Raw genomic sequence first — 15,405 nt, 5'->3', positions numbered from 1 at the left:
CTAAATCAGCTTGTTGTTTGACTTCTATTAACTTAGCAAATGAAGCTGTCAATTATTCATGTTTGATGGCCAAGTCGGGCCACCCCTTCGCACCAGACACCCTTCCCAAATTGGCTATGCTTTTAAGGCAATTTAAATGTTTCATCAGGCACACCCCCCTGATGGGAGGCCTCATTGAATAATGCAGTGGGTGTACGGGCAGAAGCAGACAATGGATGGTCTCAGGGGAGGGAGTTCTCAGGTTTGGTCCACTCAAGTGGATAGGGATCCCATCAGCTACCAAATATTCCTACAGCACTCTCACTTGGATCTAAAACCCATTAAGGGTTACAGTACCTTCTTATGATCAAAATCTCCTATGATTCACTTAAAGACAGTACATGATAGTCAGTCTATGCTGTCGCCTTGGTGCAGCATCTGTTTAGCTGTCTGTTGGACAGACAAAAGCCAAAGGAATGTTAGTGTGAGTGAGTCAGTGGGAAGAAGTGGTGACCTCTCACCGGCTGGGGATGGAGATGTAGCCATGGAGACGGTGGACCCTTGGAGCACACTTTGACCCCTAAATAACTCATGGCCTGAGAAATGAGGCTTTCCCATATGCACAATGTTAAACGGTTTATCAACGCTTTGTCATAATGGTCCGGGGGTGGGGTGGTGGGGGTGTTCTGCTGGGTAGATACTTTCAGGAAATGAAGTGAATACATTTATTGAAATGCTCTGAGCCATGTTGAATGAGTACGATGATGGACCATCAATTTGTTGAATTTGAATGCAGTTTGATTTGTGTGATTCATATCTACAAGGCAAAAAAATGTAAATGTATGCACAACGGAGTGATTTATGATTGAGTCATTTATCAAACAAAAAGGCCAAAAGTAACTGGTTCCGGCTTCTCAAATGAGAATATTTTCTGGTTTTCTTAGCCTTTGATGATATTTAATTTAATATCTTTGGGTTTTCTACTCTTTGTCGTATTAAATAAGCAATTTAAAGACATAAACACGGGTTCTGGGAAGCTTTGAGAGACTTTTTCCCCCCATTTTTAGATAATAGTAGCAACAGTAATAATAATAAAAATAATCAATAATCAAAGAAACTGTTAGTTGTAGCCCTGAACTTTTTATACCAGAATTTGTTCATAAGCAAAATTGTGTTTACATGACTAACATCCAACTCTGGTGTTTCAGGAAAAATATGCAGAGGAATAAACAGGTGGCCATGGGCCGTAAGAAATTCAACATGGACCCCAAAAAGGTAGGTGGAAGTAACTTGTGACTGCGAAGACATGATTTGTCCCATGTGTTCTCATAAGCAGGACTTAACCTGGGGCCACATCTCTTTCACAGGGGATCCAGTTTCTGATTGAGAATGACTTGCTGAAGAATACCAGCGACGACATTGCTCAGTTCCTTTACAAGGGTGAGGGCCTCAACAAAACAGCCATTGGCGATTACCTCGGAGAGAGGTCAGTATCAAGATTGACTTGGTGTTTTTTCCCTCTCTCATACTCTTTATCATCATTCACCGGCACCCATCCATGTGGTTGATAAAAGCGTCGAATAGCAAGTACATATTTTCCGTATTGCTCCACTTCCTCTTGGTCAGGCACACACCCATCCTTTCCCAAACATAGTTTATTGGTCCCACATTCAGACCATCCTGTCAAGATGTTGTCTGTTGCTCAATAGCTTCCATCTGTCTTAGATTATCTTATTCATTCATAAGTAAGGATGACAATACAACTTGGGAATGCATGTGTTTGAAGGCAATTAAAATTTTCACTTGTTAGAGTAAACACATAATACAGGAAATGGTGATGGGCTTCATGTACTATATGCACTGCTCTGGGACTATTGGATGGGCAGTATTAGAGTCAGGGTGTGGTCTGTGAGGTCAGGCAGGCTGTTGATGGATGCTCTCTGTTTGATGTTATCAAAATCTCTGAGGGTTTCTGACTCTGTAAGGAGGGGACCGGGAAGCGTGGGTGGCCTCTGATACGATTGGTCACTTGTCCTCTGGGAATAGTAGTGACTGGATATGACTCTGTCAGCGAGAGCTCCTTAGAGCCATCCCATGATCCCACAGGGCAGATCATTTACTCTGAAGGGCATGAAGGTCGGGGATGATGTCATGATTAAGATAAGATAATAAATGAAAGGGGGTGCAGGGTGTTTGTCCTCCTCCATTGGCTTTGATTGGAGTGTGCCGCATATCACTGACCTCTGAAGCCCATGTGAGCCAGATTATACCCTGAGCTGAGTCTACTTTTCAAATGAGGAGGTGATCAGAGTTACAACAGTAATAATACAAGCACTGATTAGTGTACCAGCCATGAAATCATGCATCAAAGTTCAATTTTACAGATATGGGGTTTGATCTTATGATCTTAATTGTCTATTTCAATAACTTATTATTCATTTTAAGTAATTTTCCATTCACAAATGCAAAACACTTCCTGGTTCAGTCTTCTTATTACAAGTATTTTGACAATATTGATAATTGTTAGCTGAAGAGATAATATTTTGTTAAGCTTGTGAAGACTCTGACTTTTGAAATGTTCATCAGTGAGAAACTGTACCATGTTTTGTGTCCTGTAGAGATGAATTCAATATCCAAGTCCTCCATGCCTTTGTGGAGCTTCATGAGTTCACAGACCTCAACCTGGTTCAGGCCCTAAGGTAAGTCTGCTACATACTCATCAAGTTCTTGGCTAGATCCTCATAGCCCCCTTTTCTATGTCAGTCATGTATGAGGTCCGTTTTTTAAGAGTCATCAAATTTGCATTTTATAAGGATGCAGCTGCCAGTTTCAGTCTCGTGCCCCAACTGAATAAATTCAGCTCTTTCACAATGGAAGAGAATCTGTTGCTGACTACCAAACTGTGTCCCCTGACAGACAGTTCCTGTGGAGTTTTCGACTACCAGGAGAAGCTCAGAAGATCGACCGCATGATGGAGGCGTTCGCTCAGCGCTACTGCCAGTGCAACTCTGGCGTTTTCCAGTCTACAGGTAGCGCCGTCATGCTTTACAGCCTGGAGCTGTCATAAAAAGCCAAAGACCTGTAAATGTGTTAGCAGTGAAACAAAGTGACATCAGTTTATCCTGTGTCTTGATAAAATAATGGCAAATACAGATATGAACCACATTTAAGGGTTCAGTTTGGGTTTCTTTTTTTGTTGATTGAGTAAGTCTAAAATCCATGACCTCTCGCCTCCAGACGTTTGCTTTTTAGAGCAATACACAGTCAGTATTTGTCAGCAGTAATGATAAATGCAGTTAAATTCCCAACCATTTCAATTTTAAGGAACTATACCAGATCTAAACTTCTTTTTTATATTCACAAAGTCTGCTGAGGTGAGCTGTGTTGTGGAAAAGTGTCTGGCTTTTGGGAGATAATGCCCTAAGCAGACAGCCGACTGCCTCTAACATGGATGCAGATGGATGTGAATAATACATGGGACTTCTCAACAGCCTAACGGGCCAGATAAAGTGCTGCTGCATCAGCCGTGTGCTGGCCACATTGTCTTTTAGCGTACACACGCACGTAGACATGCACTTTCAGATACACACATGCATACTTAGCTGCCCACGCGCTGCCTTTCACTCCCGCCCACTCCGCTCGCTAACGAAGCTTCTCCTGTCTGTTCCTCTCTGTTTGACTACAGTCCCCAAAGTGCAGTCCTTTCAGCTCAGCTAATTTACATTCATATTTAAACACCACATTAAACACTGGCATTTTTATGGTAAGCAGCAACCTTTCGCTGTATCATAGAGCTCATCCCTCCCTCATAGCGTGATCACTCTGTTTGTGTTTGTGTGTCACAGACACCTGTTACATCCTGTCCTTTGCCATCATCATGCTAAACACCAGCCTCCACAACCCCAATGTGAAGGACAAGCCTACCGTGGAAAGATTTATCTCCATGAACAGAGGCATCAACGATGGAGGAGACCTACCTGAAGACCTGCTCAGGGTGAGTAGGGCTTCCAAACTCGTGTGACTTCTCCCCTGTGCCTTTCTCTGATTTCAGACCTGCTCTATATTCATGATCAACTCTCTTTATTGTAGAATCTGTATGAGAGCATCAAGAATGAGCCATTCAAAATCCCAGAGGACGACGGCAACGACCTCACACACACTTTCTTCAACCCAGACAGAGAGGGCTGGCTGCTAAAACTGGGTGAGTGACACTGGGAATATATGTGCACACAGTTATTTAGGCACATAATAAATTGTCGACATGATGGTTGTCATCACTGTTCCTGTGCTGACAGATAACATGCATTGTGTTTCCATAGTTTTCATATTGTTGGATTATCTCAAGGTTGAAAATCAGGCCACATAAAGTGATAACCAATGTCACAGTTGAGGTCAATAACCTGTGAGTGTGTTTGAGTTAAGGTGCCTGTGAGCATGTGTGAATTGGTGTGTTCACCATCAACCCAAAACATCTGAAGACATTTCTGTTCACTTTAATGTATTATGAATGCGGCCTTGAAATCAGAACAGAGGCCTTTTAATTATTTAAGAGGGGGCATATTCATATACTTACATGCACACGCACAAATACTGACTCATAAAGCTCAGAAATCAAGTGTATACGCATACCCAAACTTACATTTAAATGAAGAAATTGATTAGTTTTTTTTTCTCTTTTTTCTGTGGGACATTTTGGTCCTGAGAGGAATTTTAATTAGAGATTTGAAATGCATACTTTAGGGTAAGTCTTGATATTTGTAATAATTCCCCCCCCCCCGCATAAACATTTACAGACGTTTGGTGAACTTTCAAGAGCCTTTTTTGTCCTGACACTTCTTAATTTCTAATTTCTTACTCAGACACACAAACATGTGCAAACACACACACCCCTATATCATTACAAATGTTTCACAGGATGTCACCTGGTTTTACTGGATGCAGTCACTCTAAAAGCAGAAAGGCACAACCCTGGACCCCTGAACTTTTCATCCTCTGTTTCCTCTGAGATCTCTCTCTGTTGTACAGATTCACAATGTATTTAATTAAAAAAGCAGGAATGTGTGAAGTGATATTGAATCTTGTAATCGCTGTGAATCTTTACAACCGACTACACTGAGGCAGTGAAGAATTACTTTTTCTTCAATGGCTCCAAATTAGCAGATTTGAGTAAAACAATCAGGGTGGAAGGTAAATTATTGGATATGATAAAAAATGGACCTAAGTGGATGTTTCATGTAGTGCTTTACAGTAACTCTCACTAGTTCAGAATGAGTAAAGCTCCCCCTTGTGGACTGATATAATAACAGCAGATGTGTAACAAATCTGTTGACCCTCATTACTGAAGTCTTTAAAGCTGTGAAGCAGTGCATCAAAGCCTCCTTGGAACCATAATTAACAGGACTGTGGTGCTGTAATTCTTTATCATTTAATTTGATTTTTTTGTTTCCTTTTCCTCTTCGTTTGTTCGTTTGTTCCCATGATTTTGGCTGTTGTCTTTCCTCAGGAGGTATGTACACCTGCTCTTCCCAAATGCTAGTCCATCTTTCTCAGCTCTCAGGTGCTTTTGGTGGTCTGCCATGCTTTTGTTCTCCTCATTTTTTTTTACATTCATACAGGGGTTTTTTTGTCTGTAATTTTGTTTTTTGTCTCTCCACTGACTCATTTGAACTTCAGATGTTTGTCTGTTCAGTCTCTCACTGAGCTGGTGGTTTGTCCACACTCTTTTATCTCTGTGGGTGGTTGCCGAGTGGTCACTGGGTGCGTTTGTCACCCTGTGGGCTTGGCTCGGGGAGCTGATGCTTTGTGACCACTCTACTGAGCAGTTTGACCCTCTTTATTCTGTATGCTGTGGTGGTCACTCTCTTTGATCTTTGTTTTTTGGAAGCTGCATTATACTTTTTTCCCATACAGCGAGCACAACAAAGGACTTTTGCCTGACTCTCCAAATTGATCATGAACCCATTTACCTATTGGCATATTGGTGTTTGCTCTCTGGTTGCCTGGAAAGGGAATAATGCACCTTTCCAATAATGTGGCTCTGCTCTCCTTATCTCATGCTGTTAATGAATCTGAAGGGTAACAATGTGGCTGTGGCCTGGTGTGGTGCTGGACTGGACTGGACCAAACTGTGGTAGAGAAGCGTGGGCAGAGGAGTGTGCTGAAAAGGGAATCACAAGTGCTTAATATAAGCTTGAAGTGCACATGATTAATAGTTTGTGCATTTTTGTAATTAGTATTAGAGTCCTCACATCGATTTGCACAAAAATTAAAAAACCTGGGCATGGTTAGAAAAACAATTACCAAAAAACATCAATAACTTACTATGATTTAGAAGAAAACCTGTTCCCTCTTAACCTCCACTCGCCCAGCCTCCCACAGTTCCATCTTGCATGGGTGACTCCCTCCACTCAGCTCCGCTCCAGCCCAGCATCGTCCACACGAGCCCCAGCAACAATCGACTGGGACGTCCCCGCCTCGTTCCAGACATTCTTGCTACAGGAGGGTGGTCGTCTCTCTTTCTCGGAGTGACAGCAACTGACATGACCCATCAAACTAATCCCAAATCTCAGAGCGACCCCAGTCAACTTTCAGGCCTGTCAGCTGTGTGATTCTGCCATCGCGTCTTGTGTTTTTTGTTTGTCTGCTTCTTCGTTGCAACACACCGACGTATCGAGATGTGACGAGGGGATCTCCATCTCTGCCTATCGATTGAAGCGTGTCGATGGCATTTGTAGATATAACAAGCAGTAGACATAGAAGTGTTTGACCTATCATGACGTCTGTGAAATGATGGGATATCATATACAGTGCTAATGCTGTTATATGATAAACAAGTGTGTTCTAAATGTCTGTATATAAACATCCTCAAAGCCTTCTATCCTGGTGGATGGGTTTCACAATGCAGCTTTTTACTAACATTGGTGGTGGTATAGCCTAGTCTAGTCAAGGCTGAGGTCTTTAAGTCATGATTAGAAAGAAACCTTGTCCCCTCCCTCATTCAGACCCACTCCTATATAACTGAAAAGTTACTTAACAAAGCCAAGGCAGGAAATTCAGGTCTGAGATGCCTGTAGAGTAGCCCAGCATAGCTTCAGGCGCTGAGCTTCCTGCCCCACTCAGTTTGCTGGCATCCCATCCTCCCAGAGCGAGGCTGCCATCTGCTTCTTTGATCAGGTTTCCCCTCCCAGGAAGTATGGGTGAGAAAGGGGGTCAGAGGTCAGCTACAGGTCAGCAAGCACAGAGTTAACCAAAGAGCCCCCACTGGGCGTCAGAGGCGGGGACTTGATCCTCAGTAACTCTTTATTTTCCACATTTGTCCCTCATAGAGTCATTTAAGTGCTTTCCACATTTCTTCTAGTAAGTTAATTTGGGTGGTAGTTCATTAAGCTCAGTGAGCACATAGATCTGTATTCTGTCTATTGATCCTGCCTCGCCAGACTTATTCCTCTGTGTCAGCAAGTAAGGAAAGAGAAACAGGGCCAAGTAGGAGAGTCCAGACTCACCAAGACATTAATGAAGACATGTAGCTTTATCGTTTAGCATCTTCACATCTGCACCAGTTAGTATATCACACATAAAAAGGAAAATGAAAAAAAAAAGTTATGAAGTCAGCTGAAGGCTATGCAGTTCTGATGATGGTGGTCGCGTGGTGCAATGGTGGATCAGGGTCAATGGCAGGGTGTTCTGGGTAAAAGGAGTCCTCTGGAGCCGTCATCTGTCTGTCTGCCCATACATCTGTCTGCCTGTCTGCTGCTCGACCTGGTGCTTCGGTGCTCGTTTCTCTCTCTCTCTCTCTCTTTCTCTTGTTGAGCCTCTCTGACGCTGGCTGTTTGCTCCACAGGGGGACGAGTAAAAACCTGGAAGAGACGGTGGTTCATCCTCACAGACAACTGTCTGTACTACTTTGAGTACACCACAGTGAGTACAGCTCAGTTTCTCAGTCACAGTGAAGCAGAAGCTGCTTGCTGTTCTCCTCTTGTTCCCTGTGTGCATTTACATATGTTACATTTGTGCAGGACAAAGAGCCCAGAGGAATCATCCCACTGGAGAACCTGAGCATCAAGGAGGTGGAGGATAAGAAGCCAGTAAGTGCAGCTCCCTCTACTGGTTAATTCTGTGATTACACACCGTCAGAGATTTGACTTTAAAACTTATTTTTTAAATTGTCAATAAAAAGGACTCCCTAATGCTGCCCATTTGTCATTTGAAGACAGGTAGAAATCAAGAAAACTGACTGACAGACATTGCATAAAATATATAAATTCCGTAAATTAATCTTTATGTCATTATACTTTCTATAATTTCTAACCTCCGTCTGCTTTACTTCTGTAGAACTGCTTTGAGCTTTTCATTCCTGACAACAAGGACCAGGTGATAAAAGCATGCAAGACTGAGGCTGATGGACGTGTTGTGGAGGGCAACCACACCTTCTACCGTATCTCTGCCCCCACTGCTGAGGAGAAAGATGAATGGATGAACAGCATCAAGTAATTTTTTTTCTGTTTGTGTTTTTTTGCTTTTGGTTTTCTAGGTCTGAAAAAAAACAATTAACTAATATAAATTAAACTAGCATTACATCTCATTTAATTTGGGAGCTTTGGTGAGCCTATATTTATTTTTATTTTTTTATTTACATTTAGGCAAACCAGCACCATTAAAAGTGTGCAGACTTAACTGTTAGCTGACCCCATTAGCAGTGTACCCATGGATGTACAGGCATGTGTAGTTCTCAGGCAAGCACCAGACTTAAAAGGACTGTCTTTTTTCTAGGAATTTGAAGCAGATTTATGGGTTTTTGTTTGATATCTTCAGAAAGTGTGAGTCACACTGAGTCTAAAAATATGTGTGTGTGGTCAGATTTGACGTGTCTGCCTCCACACCTTCCTTTTGTAGGTTTTTACTGATTTTCACCAAAAAATATTTGAATGTTTTCAGTTGGACAGGAAAGGAGGATCAGCACGGTTTAAAAAAAAAACGAAAAACAAGTGTTCCTTTAAGTAAACATAAAAAAGTTTAAAATTTAAGGTACTTAACACATAAGAATTTTTCAAATAAAAACTGAAAAAGCCCTACTTAAGTGCAAATGTCTGACATTACAGTATTGTAATATCAGCAATTTGCACACTAAAGCCATTATGCTTCTCTCTGACATTTTCCTCTGCATATGTGCCCACAGAGCTGCCATCAGCAGGGACCCCTTTTACGAGATGCTGGCGGCCAGGAAAAAGAAGGTGTCGTCCATGAAGAGGCATTAAACCTGCTCAGCGCTCCAGACGTTGCACTTGACAGAGCAGGGGGTCTGGGTATCTGATCGCCCTGTCTGGGCCGGTGCAGAGGCCACGGTTGAGGTCTGCCTCAGACCTCTCTGGGGGGAATTCTCTAGGATACACATACTAGCTCTGGCTTTGGAACTCTACTGGCCTGAAAAACAGGAAGCATGCTGGGTTTCTAGATAAGAGTCAGGGCCAAAGCCTCCTCTAACCTCCTGTCTGAATGTCTCTCTTTCTCTCTCAGCTTTGTGTGTGCTCTCTGTCTAGGAAGTCGAAAGGGAAATCTTGCTGCAGCAAAATCCCCTTTGAAGATGCTTTAAAAAGAACACAGTTCCCATATACATTGCATACGTACACACAACATGCATACACTCATGCAGTCCCCTGTAGCACACATCGTTTTAACTCAGCAGGTCTGACCGAGTGTGGCGCCCCAACCAAAATATTCCTCGCTTTATGGAAGAGAAGTTAAGACCTTTTCTGATGTGCTTTAATATGTTTGGGTAATACGTGTATTTTTACAGCTTTTACTGTTGATTCCTCTCGAGTCTTCTTTGTTGGTTTGCTTTTGTAAAATAAGACGGTCTTGCAACTGAAACTGCAGGTGTGGGGGGGTTGTAATTTGCCAACTGTTAGTGATTTTTTTAGAAAAAAAAAACAAAAAATTATGTTTTAAAAAAAATAATTAAAAAAAGAAGTTGCCACTCAGGAGATTGTTACGATGTTCTGAAACTTTCTATCATAAGCGCTGACGTGGATCCCGTTCAAAACACGACAGCCGGCGCAAAGAGCGAAAACTTCGTCTGTGCCCCCAACTGAACTGTTTTTGTAAATGTGAAGCCGCAGCGTGGGGACGCACCGCTGCAGGTGAGGGTATCTGCTTGTCTGGACAGGGTCTCAGTGTTGGATCTGGCTCTCACTGTTCATTTCCTGAAGGTCCTCGAGATGCATCCTGGGGATTAGTGTATTTTAAAGGGATGAGTGTCCATCAGCCTGGGACCTCTTTCTGGGGTCTTAGGTTGCCTGGGAAACCGACATGTTGGTCCCCTTTTATTTTCTCTCCCTATACATTTTTTTCTTGCTCTCACCTTGTCTCAAACACAAGACCACTTTCTTTTACTGTATCATAAAAAAAGCAATTTATTTGTTAGAAAAGTTACTTTAGTGCTGCACAGTGCCTGGTGCTCTAGATGAAATATGATGAGAAATGCTGCTGGTTAGCGACAGTAATTCACGGTTTTCTTTCGAGCAACATTCAATCTTTGTCTCCTTTTTCTTTGTAGACGGATACCTATTTAATGGTAAAACAATAAAACAAATCACATCTACAGCCCAACCTCATGATCATTGTACAATACTGTGTGCTTCAGGTTGTTTATGTATAAGACATTATATATATATATATATATATATATATATATATATATATATATATATATATATATAAAAAGCTTTAAAGCAGCACAAATAAATGTGTGGTGAAGCTATGCCTGGAAAGGAATGGGTCGTCCCCGTCTCAGGAAGCGCGATGTGAAATAATACAAAACTACTGCTCGTGTCAGGAACGTACTGTGGTGAAGCAAAAGATAGAGGGCACGGTGGCTGACAGGTCACTATAGGGCAGTGACACGTCACCTTGTCAAACAGCAAAAACTGCGCCGAGGTACAATTTTTTTGCAAATGCAGTCTGAGTTGTGCATCAAGCCAGCTGTCTTTTCTACTCTTTGTCTACACTTGTCTCCTCTCTCATCTGTGCCTGCTGGTCATTACTCCGCGCTCCCTGCCTGTTCCGTTTCCTGGTTCTCTTCTTCTCTGCTCCTCTCAGCGCACTAATCCTAGAGAAATACGGAGAAATGCTCAACAATCATAATTCTAGACAGTATTGGTTTATTTATCAAAGTTGTACATACTTAAATGTATAGTGGGTATTTTGTCCTCATTTTGTTTCTTATTAGTTGTGCCATTTTCCTTTGTTATTCTGTTCAGTAATGTTTGATTTGAGGTTTCTATCATTGCCATTTAATCAAGCTGAAATAAAGATTTATCACAAACATTGGCTGAGTGGCTTTTACACCACTGCTAGTCTGTAAGAACTTGTGTTGTATTTTGCACCAGCAGGTGGCAGTATGTGATAAGGACTAGACACACTCCCCTGGAAAGACAACATTACAGTAACAGCAAACATATATATTGCTTTATCAGCAACAGCTCAATTACAGTGAGGTTTCCAAATAAGTTATCAAGAAAAATTAAGGGTTAAATGAGGATAACCCTCTGTACACCCAGGAACACTGAGTACTACTCACTGTTGTGACTGCACACAACTTAGACCAGTGTACACCACTTCCAAAGTTTGCATTATTCCAGCCACTTTTACTGTACTCCGCTATAAAATCCCCTGATACTGTTTAAATCCAGCCTGTGTTTATAGCTTCATAACTTTTCATATCTTTTCACAAGCCTGCTACCAAAGTATTTATGGCACATTTTATCGGTGCATCAGGGAAAGGTCAATATTTACAAGTGAATATGTATCATATTAAATGATGCCTGGAAACACAATCAATAGAAATGACTTTTTCTCAATGGAGCGGGTGAGCAGAGAACACCGCTGTGTACAGAGGACATGTCTGTCACCATGTGGATTTAAATGGTAGTAAGTAGAAAACACACTTGCATTTCTTTGGATTTACTGTCAGTGTCCACTAAGACTGACTCAGCCATTCTCGATTACATCAAGTGGCTTTATGAAGAAGTGATGACTCACCTGGGGAGGAAAGATTGTCATCTGGCATTACCATGGAAAACAGTGAATGCCTTATTGAAAAATATGTGAGAATACACATTGTTTTAACAGCACAATACACATGTTGAATGGGCTACTAGGTTTCAATAGCTGTCCTTTTAAACTGACTCATGTTTTTATGTCAGCTCTGAACTCCATATTTTCTGTCAGTACGTTCAATAGTCTGCACAAATTGCTGACAAACACAATCTGCTTTTCAGCCTTGTAGTTAAAGCTTTCAGCTAGAAAAGCACTCCGAAATCAAAGCTTCAGTCCCAGTTGAACACTCACAGTCAATGCTAAATTGTACTGGCACATGTGTTGTAGTTATGTAGCTGCAGAGACTCTTGGGTAATGTTAGCAGGAAGCTGTAAGTACAGTGATGAAGTAAAACCTACAGCAAAGTGTTTTGAATACCTGAGTTTATTCGAAGTTGAGACATGTTTATCTGAGCAGTAAAAGGCAAGAAACACAGAAAATTGCTTTCAAAAGCCTTTTGATCTGTTAAAGATCAAAATCTTTTTTTTTTCTAGCAAAACCAAATTATGCCCAAAATCAGAGTAAAATGAATGAATGTATGATATTTTCCTCTGGGCCATTGCCTGCAGTGTTTTTGGTGAGAACGTGGGTACAAATTATGAAACAATTTGTTCCAGATGTGCATTTAAGACATTTTCAACAACAGAATTCCTGCTTTGCATCTGCGTATTTTGATATCAAATGAGCAGATTTTTTGCTGTAAAAAAAAAAAAAAAAGCGGATAAGAAATTGCCTGTAACGGTCTTTGCACAGCTGCAGTCAAACAATATTTTGTGCCTGCTGCTGTACACAATGATAATGACGTTCTTGAGAATTACAGACAGGGCCAAGGAGGTGACCCTGACTGATGGGAAATGAGAGGCATGTTGCCACGGCAAGAGAAAAAAAAAGGAAAGAGAAAAAAAAAGTGAGAAAAAAAGTTAAGAGAATGTGTGGTTGTGGTGGTGGTGGTGGAGCAGCAGCAGCAGCAGCAACAACGGCAGCAGCAGGGAAGTCTTTGTTTTTCACCATCTGCGCTGTTCTTGACTTCTCGTATGTCTTGCTGCAGCGTGGATAAGCAAGACACAAAAGGTGCTTGTGAGTTGTTGGTTTTTTTTTTGTGAGGTCGCGGTTTCTGTGCGTGAGAAGGGGAACATGATATAGTGTACAGTAGGAGGGGAGGGTTTTATCAGTCCTGACCCAGAATGAGTTAAGAGGGGAACAATAGGAGGAGATTGCACGTACAGTACAGAAAGGAGAACCTAGGAACAAAATGTACCTAGAGGGATTTGCTGGGGTCAGGTATTACTTTTAGAAAAACACAATAAAAAGAAGCTCAGCTCAGTATAGCGTACCTGACCTCACTGCACTCAAACACACTGACCACACCACTCAGTCATGCTGTCATGTCAGGTCTGCTTGGAGAATTCACTTCTCTGTGGTTATGCTGATGAAGGAGGAAGGGAGGGGTGGTGGTGGAGGAGAAAGGCCTCAGCCTACAGTGAGCTCCTCATAGGCCCAGGCGGCGGGATCCTCCGTCTCCTCCAGTAAGTGGAGACATGTGAGACCAGTCAGGCTCCAATTAGGCCCAGACTGTTTCCCAGAAGCGCTGGAGGGCCTCCCCCTGCCTCTCGGCCCACCGTGGCGAGAGAAGGGTGCACCCCATGGTGTCCGGACCTGACCTCAGCTGGCATGAGAAGGGCTTTTTTTTTCTTCCAAAAGAATGTTTTACACACAGGCAGGCGTGCACACACAAACGCAGTCACGCAAGCAAAATAAATGCAACACAGCCCGGTGTGGACATTATCATGCACACCAGTTCGTAGCTGTGCTAACAGGTCTCTCAGTTTTCGGCTCAGAGCACGATCCGCCAGGTTAATGGAAGAAGGGGGTCGATGTTTCAGGATTAAAAACTTTTAGTCATGTGAGTCATCACTGTTCTTGGACAACGAGGAGAATATGGCCGAGAACGGCTCAGAAAACCAGCATTCAGTCAGATCTGCCTTAACACCATTGTCATGTTTATGCAAATACAAAAAGAAAATCACACAGAGACAGACTGGAGCCCGCAGCTCATACTCAGAAATGTTTTTAGGTGCTACACACTGCAGTGATTAAGGTGCATGCACACTTCAGGTTGCTGTGCTGACAGGACACATTGTTGCTTTACTGGAAGAATAAATCCTGCTCAAATCACTCCAGGAATCTCCTGCTCTGCTGTGAGAGACACTGAATTCATCCTCAGGGCAGGATTTCTGAGAAAGGGAGTTCAAAAAGCAGCCACAACAAAGTCTCTCCCTCCCCTTCCTCCCCACACATCCACTATCTCTCTCTTTCTCTCTCTGCCTTAGACACACACTCATATAACCATGCAAAACGCAGCATTTACTGTATATCACAACATCTTGGTTATTGTTCCTGAGCCAGCTGTTGATAGTAAAAGGTCACGGCAGCGATAGTGAGTAGCAGTAAAACTCTGGCTGGCATTTAGCAGTGGAGAGTAAAACGCTGTCGGGATATGATTTGCTGATTTAGTTCCCACAAACACGCAGTTGTGTAAGTTTGAAAATTGCCCGCATACAAAATCTTGCAAAACATCTAATTAAAACTAGCTGGAGTGGAAAATAAAATAAAGCTCCGCTGCCCTCATTTCAATTTGAAGTTGCACGTTTTGCAACTGAACCTTACATGTGAATGTTCAAATGGCGCTGGCCGCTGTTTGTATGAGAGCTGTTGAGTGGTTTGACCATTTTAGGCCCGTGTTTGAAACCAGATGTCCCTTATCCGTCTTCCCCGGTGAATGCAGCGTAAGCAGGTGCATCTTCATTCAATGACCGCTACACCTCTTTCCAGCAGATGTTGTTGCTTGGTGACACAGTGACCTGGATATGAGAGTGTTATGGAAAGAAATCTGGTTCTATCACATCTACTGTTACAGCTGAACCTGGGGAATGCCTGTATTTATGGCTCAGACATAAACAATAAATGCTCACAATTACCGAATAAAAAGCTGTAAATGATTTAAACAAGAGACAGTGGGCTATTTGCTACTGGCATTCTTGGATCGCAACCGAGAAATGATGCAGTCACCTCTGAGTCTAAATCTGAGTATTTGTTCCTGAATGTGATCAGTTTAAGGAATTGAATTTGACTGAACAGAATTGAGTTGTGAGATAGACTCTGTCTGTGTGCCCCATCAATTAGATTTACTGGAAAGAGGAATTAACTTTTTTTTTTCTTTCTTGTATACAATATTTTTGGTTGTGAACTTGCTGATGCAGAGCTGCAGAAAAAAAAAGAAAAAAACTGTGTGAAACAAGACAGAGGGTTGTTTGTCCCAGTGGGAAAATGGTA

General features: G+C 42.2%; 1 protein-coding gene across 4 annotated transcripts in view; it reads left to right on the top strand.

The window, feature by feature from the left end:
- Positions 1 to 11,301, top strand: part of cyth1a (cytohesin 1a) — a 39,592-nt gene extending 28,291 nt beyond the window's left edge. For 2 of the 4 annotated variants that reach the window (XM_018704603.2, XM_018704604.2), the window contains exons 4-13: positions 1,188 to 1,254; positions 1,347 to 1,465; positions 2,598 to 2,678; positions 2,896 to 3,008; positions 3,825 to 3,973; positions 4,069 to 4,180; positions 7,820 to 7,896; positions 7,995 to 8,063; positions 8,311 to 8,465; positions 9,155 to 11,301. In XM_018704603.2, the coding sequence (XP_018560119.1) occupies positions 1,188 to 1,254; positions 1,347 to 1,465; positions 2,598 to 2,678; positions 2,896 to 3,008; positions 3,825 to 3,973; positions 4,069 to 4,180; positions 7,820 to 7,896; positions 7,995 to 8,063; positions 8,311 to 8,465; positions 9,155 to 9,233 (1,021 nt within the window). In that variant the 3' untranslated portion in view covers positions 9,234 to 11,301. Of the gene's footprint in view, positions 1 to 1,187; positions 1,255 to 1,346; positions 1,466 to 2,597; positions 2,679 to 2,895; positions 3,009 to 3,824; positions 3,974 to 4,068; positions 4,182 to 7,817; positions 7,897 to 7,994; positions 8,064 to 8,310; positions 8,466 to 9,154 lie in introns of all 4 variants that reach the window. The other 2 variants (XM_018704605.2, XM_018704607.2) reach the window with 1 other exon arrangement.
- The last annotated feature ends 4,104 nt before the right edge of the window (positions 11,302 to 15,405 follow it).

The sequence above is a fragment of the Lates calcarifer genome, linkage group LG11 (genome assembly GCF_001640805.2).
Source record: "Lates calcarifer isolate ASB-BC8 linkage group LG11, TLL_Latcal_v3, whole genome shotgun sequence".
Taxonomy (NCBI): Eukaryota; Metazoa; Chordata; class Actinopteri; family Centropomidae; genus Lates; species Lates calcarifer.
Note: the sequence above shows the minus strand (reverse complement) of the source record. Positions and strands in the feature narration are given on the sequence as shown.